The sequence below is a fragment of the Natator depressus genome, chromosome 13 (assembly GCF_965152275.1).
Source record: "Natator depressus isolate rNatDep1 chromosome 13, rNatDep2.hap1, whole genome shotgun sequence".
NCBI lineage: Eukaryota > Metazoa > Chordata > Testudines > Cheloniidae > Natator > Natator depressus.
In genome coordinates, this window is record NC_134246.1 from 41,459,043 (window position 1) to 41,474,197 (window position 15,155).

The window sequence follows — 15,155 nt, forward strand, 5'->3', positions numbered from 1 at the left end:
GCCTGTGTCACTGTGCTCTCACTGCACAGAGGTAGCTGCCTGAGTCCCCCAGCTGGGAGTCGGTGATGTGTAGAGAGCTGCGTTTCCCATCTTCCAGGGGCTGCCCCACGAACCGCTGCTCGGTAGCGTTCCCCTGAGGGCTCACGGCCAGCAGGTAGGTCAGGCCTCGCCCAGGGAGCTGCTGGTACCAGTGGAAGGTTTGGTACTTGGTGGTGAACGCGCAGGACAGGGTGACAACCTCCCCTTCCCAAGTAACCAGCGACTGGGGGCTCTGATCCACTTGGGCTTCACAGCAGGAGACTGAAGGGAAACAAAATACCAGTTAAAATATAGGTGAGAGTGTTTTACTTTGTCTGTCTACCTATCTGACCATTCTTCCCTATGTGCTATCTCCCTATCCTTCCCTCTGAAGCACCTTTCCGTCCATCCATTGACCCATGCACCCTATCTCTCTCCACCTAGAATCTTCCCCAGTCTGAAAAGAGGCAAGAAATGCTAACAAAGAACCCCGGGACAAGATGACTCTGTAAATAGATCAGACACGGAGTGTGTCCCATTGGCAGCCCCCTCTTTCCCATATATAGGTGGTGTAACTCTGAATCAAACAGAGCAGGGAACTGAATCAAATACGTCTCCAGTCATTTCTGCCTCAATGTCCGACAAGCGAAGCAGCTGGCTTGGAGGAGCCCAGAGTGTTCTGAGCAGAAACTTACAGTGCAAAGGAAGAAAGACCCAGAGGATTTGCAGCCTCATGATTCCCAGAGGGGTGAGGTGAATTTCTGGCACCGGTAGCAGCCGGGCACTGAGGTGCAATGGTGCCTGGCTCATCTCGGCCTGATGTTTTGTTAGGCTCAGACACATCATGTGACACCCCCAGCCTAGGATCCTATAACTGCCGCCGCTTGCTCCTGCACAAGCTCAGCTGCCCTCTCACGGCTGTACACCCCCAGCGTAGACAAAGGCACCCAGCAAGAGGGGCTTCCTTGGGAATATCTCAACAGCACCCGCTGCGATGAGGCAGGAGGGTCCAGTGGCTAGAACGTTAGCCAAGGCCTGGGTTCGAGTCCTTCCTCCACCACAGACATTCTGGGTGGCTTTCAGCAAATCACTCAGGGCCACGTTTTTAAAGGGTGGCCCAGTGGGGTTTTCAAACACACCCAGGACCCCTAACACCCATTGATTTCAAAGGGTGTTTGGCACCGAGGCACTTGTGAAAAATCCCACCAGGTACTTAAAGCCCTTTAAAAATCTGCCCTTTTGTTCCTCAGATCCTCAGCCATAAAATGGGTGTAACTTTCCCACCTCACACGGGTATTGTGTGGGCCAATAAAGTGATGATTGTGAGGTGGGTAGACACTGTGATAATATGGCCAGAGAAATACCCAATGCAGGCAGTTTTAGGCTGGAATGGTCAAAGATTTCTGAGGGAGTTTGTAGCCCAATTTCCCTTGAATTCCACAGGGAGCTGAGCGCCTAATTCCCTTGGGCTCCTTTGAAAATATTTTAAAAGCGTTTTTGTCCCATCCCACCCCCCGACCCAACCCCTGCAGTATCTCAGCAGCAGACAGACATGACTGGATTTAGCCTGGGATTTTCAAAGGAACCAAAGGGATTTAGGAACCCATGTCCTGTTGAATTTCAGTGACATTTGGCCACCTAGCCTCACAATGGCACATTTCTTGAGTTTTTATGAAGTTAAGGAGTCTAGCAATAGTTATTCTCAGTCAGAGGAAATAAGGGGACAGATTTTCAAATATTTCTGATATCAAGAAGGCCAGAAATGACCAGGTTGCAGCAGATAAACGAATGTGTGTGTGTGTGTGTGTGTGTGTGTGTGTGTGTGTGTGTGTGTGTGTGAGAGAGAGAGAGAGAGAGAGAGAGAGAGAGAGAGTTGTGTGCAAGACTTTGAGAGAGTACATTTATGTTTGATCTGCATGCATGAGTGAGTTTGGGATGTGTGTGAGTGTGTGTGTCACTTTATGAATTTGAAGGTTGTGTATGAGTGATTGTGTGGCTGTTTGTTGTATGTAAGAGCAAATTTGGTATATGTGTTATTCTGGGAGTGCGTGACTTGTTTGTGCGTGTGAATTGTGAGTTCACTTATGTAGAAATTGTGTGTGTGTGTATGAGAGACAGAGAAGAAAGAGAGTAACTTTGTGAGTGTGTGTGACAGAGATTTTGTGTTTGTGTCTGTGACCGTGAAACACATAAGTAGTTATGTGTCTAAATGACATTTCAATGTCCAGGCTGAAATAAGGATGTGCCTTTATATTTGGTAGTAAAACAGTGGGGAAAACTCCTGCACAAATTTTCATTAATTCCTGCAGCTGTCAAAGTGCAACGCAATGGCCTCCAGATGGCAGCACGTGACCACAAGCCTGTTTGTTTGCTTTCAGAACAGGGTTTGCCACATTTTTATTACATTTTCTTTTCAGATCAACCCAGCAGGGCCTGAGGGATTTCTGTTACTTCGCTCTCGGTTTTAGGTGATGGGGAACCGTCCACTTTCAATGCAGTTTGTAGTTCCTGTGATTTGAACATGCAGGCTGAGAGTTTGAAACTAGCCTAAGAGAAAAAGATGCCCGATTCCCATTAAAATTCATGCAGCTTGAGTACCCACATTTCCAAAGCAGCCTAAGGGAACTAGATGCCCAAATACTTTTGAATTTCAATGGAAGTTGATCCTCTAAATCCCCTAGGCCTTTTTGAGAATGCCAGCCTCAGTATAAATCTGGGAGTTCTCTTTCCAGGAATAACTGAGCTCCTCTGAGCATACCATGATGTTTGCCCCTGTGCAGAGCCCTAAGTGCCAGTTAAGTCCAGAAGTGAGGGTTAAGTGTCCCTTGGGTTAAATGTCAACCCAGGATGGAATTTCAACTAGGCTTTTCAAAGGAGCCTAGGGGAATTAAATGCCCAGCAACCATTAGTTCTGAATAGATCCACAAGGAACCCAGCCCATACTTCCCCAGCCCACAGTGAGATATTAATAGATTGACTGATGGATAGATCCTAAAGTGAGAAGAGACCTTTGTGATCATCTAGTCTGACCTCCTGCTTTAACACAAGCCAGAGAAGGATACTCAGGGATACCCGCACCCAGCCCATATCTTGTGGCTGACCTAGAGGAAAGACACCCAGTCTTGATTTAAAGACTTCAAATGATGGAGAATCCACTGTGTCCCTGGGTCAGTTGTTTCAGTGTTTAATTACCCTCACTGTTAAAAATGTGCACTTTCTTTCTAGTCTTAATTTGTCTCACTCCAGCTTCCAGCCATGGGATCTTATTCTGCTTTTGTCTTGTTCCATCTCCTCTTTGCCCCGAATTTCTGAGTGCCATTCTGGTGCCGCCTTTTCCCAGAAATCAGGAAGAGGTTTTCTTCTCCAGAAACCCAACTGTGGCAGGTCTCACCCCACTTCATAGCCCTTCCCCCACCCCCAAACCCCTTTCCTGCCAGTGCTCGCCTCCTAACTTCACCTGCAGGAGTCAGTTTCTTACAGTAGAGAGAGGTGTCAGGTTTTTGTTCAGGGCTCCACAAGCACCTGCAACACTATGGAGAAGTATCCCTTCCTATTGATGTACTCTGAGGCAAGGTGGTCTGTGGCTAAAATTGGAATGTATGTGCCATCAATCGGCCCGCCACAGTTAGGGAAACCCATCTCTGCAAAGTCATCCACTATTTCATGCACATTTCCCAGAGTCACGGTCCTCCATAGCAGGATATGATTTATTGCCCTGTAGACTTGAAGTAATACAGCCCCAACAGTGGACTTTCCCACTCCAAATTGATTTGCAACTGACCGGTAGCAGTTTGAATTCGCCAGCTTCCACACAGCAATTGCAACACGCTTCTCTACGGACAGGGCAGCTCTCAGCCTGGTGGCCTTGCGCCGCAGGTCGGGGGACAGCTCAGCACAGAGCTCCAGGAAGGTGCATCCTAAGGTTCTGTACCCGCTGGTCTTCATCCCACACCTGCATGACAATGCGATCCCACCCATCAGTGCTTGTTTCCCTAGCCCAAAAAGCAACGGTCTACCGTATGCAGCTGCTCTGTGAATGCCAAAAGCACTGATAAGTTGCTGCCGTCCATATCACACTCGGGTGCCTGCGGGTTGTCCTCTGTCATTAACTTAACGAGTAACTGTGCTGCCATGCGCAGTGTCCTTATGGCAGCTGACAGTGCATAGGAGAGAAGCGCGGGATCCATCCTCTCTCACTGCAGATGCTGGCGCGCACTAGAAAGACGGACCGCTGGAAAAATGGTGCGAAAGGAAGCCGGAAACCCTTGGAGGGCTGGGACAGAAAGCAGTGCATGATGGGACATTTTGCACGTCCCAGGATGTGCCGTTCTCCATTTCTGCCTTCCCACAACACCTATGGGCAGATGGTGTCACCAGGCGCTGTGGGATTCATACGCACAGTGCGTTGCTCAGACTGCTGACAATGGTGCCCCGAATGTGGACATGATCTGTCGACAGAGGGAGAAAATCTAGACACGCTTTGGTGCCTTTGCTTTTGTCGATTTTTTCATGATGACATCGACAAAACTTGGTAGTGTAGAGAAGCCCTCGCAGGGGTGGAAGTTTATTGTCTCCAAAATTGAGTGTTTTTTTCCGACAAAGTCCCGTTGCAGGGCAGTGTGTACGCTCTCGCTATTTTGCTGCCAAAAGGCAGTTTTGTTGACAAAACTTGGCAGTGTAGACAAGCCCGCAGACTCGGGGAGGTTTTTGTTCAGCTCGCCCTGCATTTCCTCTCGCTGTGCCTCTCACGGCGCAGTAATACACCCCCGAGTCCTCCACCGCCACCTTGGTGATGCGCAGCGCGGCGGACCGGCCGGAGGGGTCAATGGACAGTTCAAACCGCTCCGACGTCTCCGCGGAGTTGTAGCCAGAGATCACAGCTCGAGGGGTAGCTCCGGGGCGCTGATAGTACCAAAAAATTCTCTCGTAGCCAGCGACACTGTGGTTACAGGGGAGGTCAGCCCTGCCCCCCGCCAGGAAAAGCAGCGCAGCAGGCTGAGAAACCTTCCCGTCCACCGCTCCGCCTGGGAATAAAAGAAAACCACAGCATGAAAAATCCCCCAGACACAGACAGGGAAACTGGCAGCAGCAGAAGCAGCAGCGTGAAGTGTCGCCGAGAAGGACACCTGGACACAGGTGAAAATTGATAAATTAAGGGGGGAATAATGCCCAGAAATGCCACGTGGGAATCTGACTCACTGGAAACAAGGAGCAGCGCAGTCATGGAGACCAGGGTTTTAAGCATCCTCTCAATGAAGATTCGGTGTCTCTGCGCTTCTGCAAGAGGAGCAGCTCCGTTTTCTCTCCACTCAGGCACCCCCAGCCCCCAGCAATGTTAAAAGAAATTAATTAAGCTCTTCTCGCAGAGGGAAGCCGGCCTCTGTCTTCTGAGGGCTGAAGGAATCCGGGAACGCTGCTTCCGCTCCGAATTAAATTGTGACTTTTTGTGTCAAGCACCAAACCTCTCTGTGCTTGGTTGGTAGCTGCCTTTGCGCTGAGCTGCTAAAAAGTCTCGCAGGGTCCGGGACTGGAGGGGTTGGGGTGAGGCTTAACGGAGGAAGTGGAGAGAAAAAAACTGGATTTATAGACCAACCAGAAAGTGGTCTCAGTTCTGGAGAGCCCCCTCCCGGGTTCTTGTCTGAACGGCACAGGGATACGGGGGAGCAGAAAACTTTGTTCTGGCTTTCATGGGCGCGGGGGGGGAGGGGGGGTTAGTTTTGTTTGTTTCTTGTTGCTAATGAAACGTGGATGACCTTATAGCTTTGAAGCCAGAGATATTTTGCATTCGGCTCCCTTAAGGGAAGGTGGTTTCCCTCTGATTATGTTTAGAAATGAACTTTCCTTGAGAAAGTATCCCGTGGGAAAAAAAGAAAAGAAAATGAATTCGTGTCTCGGATTTCTTGTAATCTAGTCACCACAATGAACACATGTGGAGTGACTCCGGATTTACGCTGATCTTCACACAGCTGTCCCAGGATCTGAAGGCCTGGGTTCCAGTCCCCTGGTCCTCACGATATGGCCCCGTTGATTTCACTAGAGCTGTTTTCATTTATAACAGGTCAGGATCTGTCCCTATGGCTGCCATGGAATTACGCTGCTTTAAACCACCTGGGGAACTGCCCCTGCATTTCCTCCCCTAAGCTGCCTGTCAGAGACTGAGGGTTTTTGCCCTGAGCCCAGCTCTGCCTGTGTCACTGTGCATCCACCGCGCAGAGGTAGCTGCCTGAGTCCCCCAGCTGGGAGTCGGTGATGTGCAGAGAGCTGCGTTTCCCACTTTCCAGGCGCTCGCCTATGAACCGCCCCACAGTGACATTGTTATTAGAGCTTGTGGTCAACAGGTGAGTCGGCCCTTGCCCAGGCAACTGCTGGTACCAGTAGAAGATTTGGTAAGCGCTGGTGAAAGAGCAGGACAGTGTGGAGACCTCCCCTTCCCCTGCAATCAGCCACTCGGGGCTCTGAACCACTTGGGCTTCGCAGAGGGAGACTGCAGGGAAACAAAATAATAGCAGGTAAAATAAAGAATATGAGAGTGTTACATTGTCTGTTTATCTATGGATCTAACTATCTAGCCTTCCCTCTGCAGCCTCCATCCATCATTCTATTGTTCCATGCCCAATATCTATTTCTACATGTCTATATATCAATACAGATAGATATAGATCTTTCCATCTACATCTCTATATTTCTCTCTGTTCTCGTCCCGAATCTTAAAAAGCAGGACAAGAAATGCTAACAAATAACTCCAACGCAATATTACTATTCAAATAGATCAGATGCTGAATTATGGCCCATTGGCAGACCCCTCTCTCCTGACTTGTGCAGTAGCTCTTTAGATAGATCGATAGATAGATGGATAGATAGATAGATAGAGGCGGTATATGGGGATGGATGGATAGATAGATCGATAGATAGATCCCTACTGACAGAGCCATGAAGAAAGGCTAACAGATCTTGTCCCTCACTGACTTCCAAGATTCTGCATCTTTGTGCCCTTTAGAACGAGAAAATATTTGTTTCACTCACACAGAAAAACAAAGGTGAGGAGAAGGCTCCACAGAGCAGCTCCACTCTCTGAGGCCATGGTGAGCTCCGTTTCTTCTCTCCCTTGCAGATGCAGATACCGAAGCAGAATCAATCCAAGGAGGGTCTGAAGGAGACCAGTGGAAACGAGAATTTTCTGTCCTTTCAGGTTTCAGTCTTCTCAGGGGGAAGGATTCTCCGCCTATAGAGGCTGCTGTTTCATTGTGTGCCCCGGGGAGGAACAGCAGCTCTGTGAACTGGGCTGGGCTGGGTACATTGAGGACAGCCCGGACCTCAGGCTGTGGGAATTAACCAGGGTCTGCAGGGGAGGAGGGTGAGCCCTCTAGCGCCATCTGCTGTCCGGTTAGAGAAAAGCGGGGGAGAAATTCTTTGATACAGGGGAATTCCAGCTTTTATCATGGGAATGATACGGAACCAGGCACAGCTGCACCATCCATTTTCTCCTGTGGATCTTGGCCGATTTACATCAGCTGGGGGCATGGCTCCATTGACGCCAATAGACCACTGCCAAGTTAGGAAAGCTGAGATCTAACCCCTTGAAAACACAGACAATTGGTAAGTAAGAGCCCCTGGGAAGCAGGTCTATGGGGAGAAACAGAGCAGGAGAGTTTGCAGTTTTTTAGAGAGATATTAATAGGGGTACAAAAGCAAACTATCCCAACCAATAGGAAAGTTAGGAATTGTGGTAAGAGGCCACCTTGGCTTAATCAGGAGGTCTTCAATGACCTGAAAGTCAAAAAAAAAAAAAAAAAAAAGTCAGGCAAAAAGCAGAAACTAGATTAAATTACAAAGGACAAATACTTTTAAAAACGCACAAGCATGTAGGGACTAAATTAGAAAGGCCAAGGCACAAAATGAGATTAAACTAGTTAGGATCATAAAGGATATCAAGGCAGTATTTGACAAATAAATAAGAACAGAGAGGAAGACCAAGGACAGGATAGACTCATTACTCACTAAGGATGGAAAGAGTATAACAGAAAATGCTGCAATGGCTGAATTGTTCAATGCCCTTTTTGTTTCAGTTTCCACCCCCCTCCCCCCCCCCCCAAAAAAAAGTTAAGTAATCAGGCAGCTAACATAGTGAACATCAGTGTAAATGGGGCAGGATCTGAGCTAAAACAGGAAAAGAACAAATTAAGAATTACTTAGACAAGTTAAGTGTCTTCAAGATAGCAGGGCCTAATGAAATACAGCCTAGAATACTTAAGGAACTGGCTGAATCCATTAGCAATTTATCTTTGATAACTTAGGGAGGACAGGACAGATACCAGAGAACTGGAGAAGGGCAAATATAGTACCTAGTTATAAAAAGGGCAATATGGAAAACGAGGGGAATTATAAACCAGTAGGCTTAATTTCAGTATCTGGAAAGATAATGGAGCAAATAATCAGTCAATCTATTTGTAACCTCTGAGATGAAAATAAGGTAATAAATAACAGTCAACATGGATTTTCCAAGAAAAAAATCATGTCAAACCAAGGTAGTAACCTTCTTTGACAGAATAACAAGTTTTGTGGGTGGGGGGAAGCTGTAGATGGGATATTTCTCAACATTAGTAAGACTTTTGATACAATCTCACATAACTTTGTCATAAACAAACTAAAGAAATATCACCTAGACCAGGGCTTCTCAAACTCGGTCCATGGCTTGTTCAGGGTAAGCCCCTGGCACGCTGCAAGATGCTTTGTTTACCTGAGCATCTGCAGGTACGGCAGCTCGCAGCTCCCAGTGGCTGCGGTGCAGCGTTCCTGGCCAATGGGAGCTGCGGGAAGCGGCGCGGTCCAGGCCACCACTTCCTGCACCTCCCATTGGCTGGAAACAGTGAACCGTGGTCACTGGGAGTTGCAAGCTGCCGTACCTGCAGATGCTCAGGTAAACAAAGCATCTTGCAGCGTGTCAGGGGCTTACCCTTAACAAGCCATGGACCAGGTTTGAGAAGCCCTGGTCTCGATAATTCTTACTCCTTCTTCAGTGCATGGGATTGGACTCTACGACTGATCAGTGTCCCTTCCAGTTCTACATTTCTATGATTCTGTGATCGACTTCCATGGACTACTGTTGCTTTGCAACATCTGGGAATATGTCCCTGCATCTCCTCCCCTAAGCTGTCTCTCAAATACTGAGGGTTTTTGCCCTGAGCCCAGCTCTGCCTGTGTCACTGTGCATCCACCGCGCAGAGGTAGCTGCTTGAGTCCCCCAGCTGGGAGTGGGTGATGTGCAGAGAGCTGCGTTTCCCATTTTCCAGGCGCTCGCCTACGAACCGCCCCACAGTGACATTGTCATTAGAGCTCGCAGTCAACAGGTGTCGGCCCTTGCCCAGGCAGCTGCTGGTACCAGTAGAAGCTTCGGTAAGTGCTGGTGAAAGAGCAGGACATGGTGGAAACCTCCCCTTCCCCAGTAACCAGCCACTCGGGGCTCTGAACCACTTGGGCTTCACAGCAGGAGACTGGAGGGAAACAAATGGGTGCAGTAGCTCTGAGAGAGAGAGAGAGAGAGAGAGAGAGAGATCTTCATTTCTCTATCTATCTAAGAGATTTTAACTCTCACTGACATCTAAGAATCTGCATCCTTTTGCCCTCTAGAACAAGGAAATATTTGTTTCACTCGCAGAGAAAAACAAAGGTGAGGAGAAGGCCCCACAGAGTAGCTCCACTCTCTGAGGCCATGGTGAGCTCTGTTCTTCTCTCCCTTGCAGATGCAGATACTGAAGCAGAGTCAATCCGAGAAAGGTCTGCAGGAGACCAGTGGAAATGAGAATTTTCTGTCCCTTCAGGTTACAGCCTCTCAAGGGGAAGGATGGCAATGATACAGAGCCATACACCTCTTCAACATGCATTTACTCCAATGGACCTACCCCGATTTAAAGCAGCTGGGGATATGGCTACATTGACTCCAATGGACCACTGCCAATTCAAAAGAGCTGAGGATCTGTCCCCTTGAAAGCTCAGAGAATTGGTAGGTAAGATCCCCTGGGAAGCAAATCTATGGGGGGGAAAGAGTTCAGGAGAGTTGGCGGTTTTTAGAGAGATATTATGAAGGGCACAAGAGCAAACTATCCCAAGGTATGGGAAGGTTAGGAAGTATGGTATGAGGCCACCTTGGCTCAACCAGGAGGTTTTCAATGACCTGAAGCTCAAAAAAACAAAAAGAAAAAAAAAAGAAAGAAAGAAACAGGCAAACAGTAGAAACGAGAGCAAATATTAAAAAACAGCAGCACAAGCATCTCGGGAACAAATTAGAAAAGCCAAGGCACAAAATGACATTAAACTAGCTAGGGTCATAAAGGATAACAAAGTATTTTACAAATATACAAGAAGAATGAGGAAGACCAAGAACAGGGTTGGCCCACTACTCAATAAGGATGGAAAGACAATAACAGAAAATGCAGCAATGGCTGAATTGTTAAATGCCTATTTTGTTTCCGTTTTCACCAAAAAAAGTTAAGTGATTGGGCAGCTAACATAGTGGACGTCAGTGTAAATGGGGGTAGGAACTGAGGCTAAAACAGGAAAAGAAAAAATTAAGAATTACTTAGACAAGTTAGATGTCTTCAAGTCGGCAGGACCTGATGAAATACATCCTAGTAACTGGATGAAGAGTTCTCTGAGCATCAGTGATTATCTTTGAGAACTTATGGAGGACGGGAGAGACAACAGAGGACTGGAGAAGGACAAATGTAGTGCCTGTCTTTAAAAAGGGAATATGGACAACCCTGGGAATTATAAACCAGTCAGCTTAATTTCAGGGTCTGCAAAGATAATGTAGCAAAACATGATCAAACAATCTATTTGTAATCTCCTAGAAGAAAATAAGATAATAAATAACAGCCAGCATGGATTTGTCAAGAACAAATCATGTCAAACCAAGGTAGTTCCCTCTTTAACAAGTCTCATGGATAGGGGAGAAGTGGTAGATGGGATATGTCTCAACTTTAGTAAGACTTTTGCTACTATCTCACCTGACTTTCTCAAAAACAAATTAGAGAAATATCACCCAGACAAATCTTATATAAGATGGGTGCACAACTGCCTGGAAAAGTGTACACAGAGAATAGTTATCAATGGTTCACAGTTGAGTTACAAGGGCATATCGAATGGGGTCCCATGGGGAATCTGTCCCAGGTCTTGTTCTATGAAATATCTTCATGAATGGTTTATGGACAATGGCACAGAGAGTACACTTGTAAAGTTTGCAAAGGATACTAAGCTGGGAGGGGTTGCAAGTACTTTGGAGGACAGAATTAGAATTCAGAATTATCTTGACAAACTGGAGAAGTGGTCTGAGTTAAATAGGATGAAATTCAATAAGGACAAATACAAAGTACTCCACTTAGGAATCAATTGCACAAACAGAAAATGTGAGATGAGTGCCTAGCAAGGAGTATTGCAGAATAGGACCTGGGAGTTACAGTGGATCACAAACTAAATATTAGTCAGCTACATAATATGGTTGCCAAAAAAATGAACATAATTCTGGAATGTGTTAGCTGGAGCGCTTTAAGCAAGAGAATGCATCCGACGAAGTGGGCATTCACCCATGAAAGTTTATACTCCAATAAGTCTGTTAGTCTATAAGGTGCCAGAGGACTCTTTTCCGCTTAAGCAAGAGAAGTAATTCTTCCACTCCACTCAGCACTGATAAGGCCTCCAATGGAGTATTGTGACCAGTTCTGAGCACCACACTTCAGGAAAAGTGTGGACAAAGCCTAGGGGGCAGCCACAAAAATTATGAAAGGTCTAGAAAACATGATCTGTGAGGGAAAAGAGAAAAAACTGTGTATGTTTCATCTGGAGAAGAGAAGGAGGGGAGACATGATAACAGTCTTCAAATAGGTAAAAGGTTATTTTAAAGAACAAGATGATAAATTGTTCTTCTTAACCACTGAGGACAGGACAAGAAGTAATGAGCTTAAATTGCAGCAAGGAAGATTTAGGTTAGACGTTAGGAAAAGCTTCCTGTCAGGGTGGATAAGCACTGGAACAAATTGCCTAGGGAGGTTGTGGGATCTCCATCATTGGAGGTTTTTAAGACAAACACCTGTCAGGGGTGGTCTAAATAATATTCACTCCTGCTTCACTGCAGGGGACTGGACTCTACGACTGATCAGTGTCCCTTCCAGTTCTACATTTCTATGATTCTGTGATCGACTTCCATGGACTACTGTTGCTTTGCAACATCTGGGAATATGTCCCTGCATCTCCTCCCCTAAGCTGTCTCTCAAAGACTGAGGGTTTTTGCCCTGAGCCCAGCTCTGCCTGTGTCACTGTGCATCCACCGTGCAGAGGTGGCTGCTTGAGTCCCCCAGCTGGGAGTGGGTGATGTGCAGAGAGCTGCGTTTCCCACTTTCCAGGCGCTCGCCTATGAACCGCCCCACAGTGACATTGTCATTAGAGCTCGCAGTCAACAGGTGGGTCGGCCCTTGCCCAGGCAGCTGCTGGTACCAGTAGAAGCTTCGGTAAGTGCTGGTGAAAGAGCAGGACATGGTGGAAACCTCCCCTTCCCCAGTAACCAGCCACTCGGGGCTCTGAACCACTTGGGCTTCACAGCAGGAGACTGGAGGGAAAAGAAATAATAGCAGGTAAAGTAAAGAATCTGAGAGTGTTACATTGACTCTTTATCTATGGATCTATCTATCCAGCCTTCCCTCTGCAGACTCCATCCATCACTCTATTGTTCTATCCCCAGTATCTATATCTACTTGTCTATACAGTTAGGTATAGATCTTGCCATCAGCATCTATTTATTCTTCTCTGTACACTCCCTGAATCTTAAAAAAGCAGGACAAGGAATGATAACAAAGAACTCCAAAGCAATATTACTGTTCAAATAGATCAGAGGCTGCGATATGTCCCATTGGCAGGCCCCTCTCCCCTGATGGGTGCAGTAGCTCATAGTTAGATAGTGTAATGGAGAGCTATCTATCTAACTATTTACCTATCCATCTATAAGATCTTGCCCCTCACTGACTTTTAAGAGTTTGCATCTTTTTACCCTTTAGAACGAGAAGATATTTGTTTCACTCACAGAGAAAAGCAAAGGTGGGGAGAAGGCTCCACAGAGCAGTTCCACTCCCTGAGGCCATGGTGAGCTCCGTTTCTTCTCTCCCTTGCAGAGGAATATACCGAGGCAGAGTCAATCCGTGGAAGGTCTGCAGGAGACCAGTGGAAATGAGAATTCTCCCTCCCCTCAGGTTTCAGCCTTCTCAGGGGGAAGGATTCTCCGCCTACAGAGGCTGCTGTTTCATTGTGTGCCCCGGGGGGGAACAGCAGCTCTGTGAACTGGGCTGGGCTGGGTACATTGAGGACAGCCCGGACCTCAGGCTGTGGGAATTAACCAGGGTCTGCAGGGGAGGAGGGTGAGCCCTCTAGCGCCATCTGCTGCCCTGGGACAGAGAGGGGATGGGAAGAAGTTCTTTGCTTCAGAGGAATCCCAGCTGAAGGATCACGAGAATGATACAGAAGCAAACACAGTTTCATTCCCCATTTTCTACACTGATTTACACCTGCTGGGGGTATGGCTACATTGGCTCCAATGGACCACTGCCAATTTACAAGAGCTGAGGATCTGTCCCTTAAAAACTCAGAGAATTGGTAAGTAAGATCCCCTGATAAGCAAGTCTATAGGGAAAAAGAGAGCAGGAGAGTTGGCAGTTTTTCTAGAGGGATATTATTATGGCCACAAGAGCAAACCATCCCAATGTATAGGAAAGTTAGGAAGTATGGCCAGGAATCATGGCCAATGGGAGCTGCGGGGGTGGAGGCTGCATGCCAGGGCAGCAGCATGGGCCACGCAGAGCCACTTGTTCCCCTCCACACACACAACAAAGGGGAGCTGCCCCAGGTAAGTGACCCTCAACCCAACCCCCTAACCCAACCCTGAGCCCTCTCCCACACCCTAATTCCCTCTCAGACCCCACACCCCAACCCTGAGCCCCTACCCTGAGCCCAAGCCCTGAGCCTGCTCCAGCACCCTAAATCCCTTCTAGATGGTAGACCCCCACAGCAAAACCCCGAGCCCCCTCCCAAACCCTAACTTTTGCCTAGGACCCAGACCCCAACCCTGAGCCCCCTCTCGCACCCTAACTCCCTCCCAGACCCCGCACTCCCACCCCATCCTCCTACCCTGAGCCCCCTCCCACACTCCAAACCCCTTGGTCCCAGCCTGGAGCCACCTCCTGCACCCCTAAGGCCTCATCCCCAGCCCCACCGTAGAGCCTGCACCCCCAGTTGGATCCCTCACCCCTCCCACACCCACCCTCCTGTCTCAGTCTTCTCCCACATACTGAACCCCGCATTTTTGGCCCTACCCTGGAGCCGAGGGGCCCCACAAAATCTAAGAGCCCCAGGACCCCAGAAGAGTTAATCCAGCCCTCGAAGGAGTACTGCAGAAAAGGATCTAGGGGTTGTAGTGGATCGCAAACTAAATATTAGTCAGCATTGTAATATTGTTGCAAAAAAAGTGAACATCATTCTGTGACTCAAGTATTGCGACCAGTTTAGGGCACCAGACTTCAGGAAAAATGTGAATAAAGCCCAGGGGGCAGAAACAAAAATTATTAAAGGTCTAGAACACATGATCTATGAGGGAAAAGAGGAAAAAACTACATGTTTCATCTGGAGAAGAGAAGGAAGGGAGACATGATAACAGCCTTCAAGTAGGTAAAAGGTTGTTTTAAAGAAGAAGGTGATAAATTGTTCTCCTTAACCGCTGAGGACAGGACAAGAAGTAATGAGCTTAAATTGCAGAAAGGGAGATTTAGTTTAGACGTTAGGAAAAGCCCCCTGTCAGGGTGGTTAAGCACTGGAATAAATTGCCTATGCAAGTTGTGGAATCTCCATCACTGGGGATTTTTAAGACCAGGTTAGACAAACACCTGTCAGGGACGGTCTAGATAATACTTACTCCTGCTTCAGTGCAGAAGCCTGACCTATATAACCTATCAGTGTCCCTTCCAGTTCTAATTTCTATGATTCTGTGATTGGCTTCCATGGAGTAATGTTGCTTTACACCGTCTGAGGATCTGTCCCTGCATTTCCTGCCCTAAGCTGTCTCTCAGAAGATGAGAGTTTTTGCCATGAGCCCAGCTCCGCCT

The 15,155-nt window shown here is 47.5% G+C and overlaps 2 long non-coding RNA genes and 1 gene segment (V, D, J or C); 1 reads left to right on the forward strand and 2 right to left on the reverse strand.

The window, feature by feature from the left end:
• Positions 1-7: 7 nt before the first annotated feature.
• Positions 8-828, reverse strand: LOC141997196 (T cell receptor alpha variable 41-like). The segment is given in 2 exon segments: positions 8-300; positions 714-828. Coding segments are annotated over 2 exon segments (408 nt in total).
• Positions 829-4,321: 3,493 nt separating this feature from the next.
• Positions 4,322-7,825, forward strand: LOC141997038 (uncharacterized). Its single transcript, XR_012641673.1, has 2 exons — positions 4,322-6,527; positions 7,130-7,825. It is a non-coding gene; the product is annotated as an uncharacterized LOC141997038 (long non-coding RNA).
• LOC141997039 (uncharacterized) lies at positions 6,597-15,148 on the reverse strand. Its single transcript, XR_012641674.1, has 3 exons — positions 14,966-15,148; positions 13,088-13,211; positions 6,597-7,785 (listed from the first exon to the last, which is right to left on the reverse strand). It is a non-coding gene; the product is annotated as an uncharacterized LOC141997039 (long non-coding RNA).
• Between the last annotated feature and the right edge of the window lie 7 nt (positions 15,149-15,155).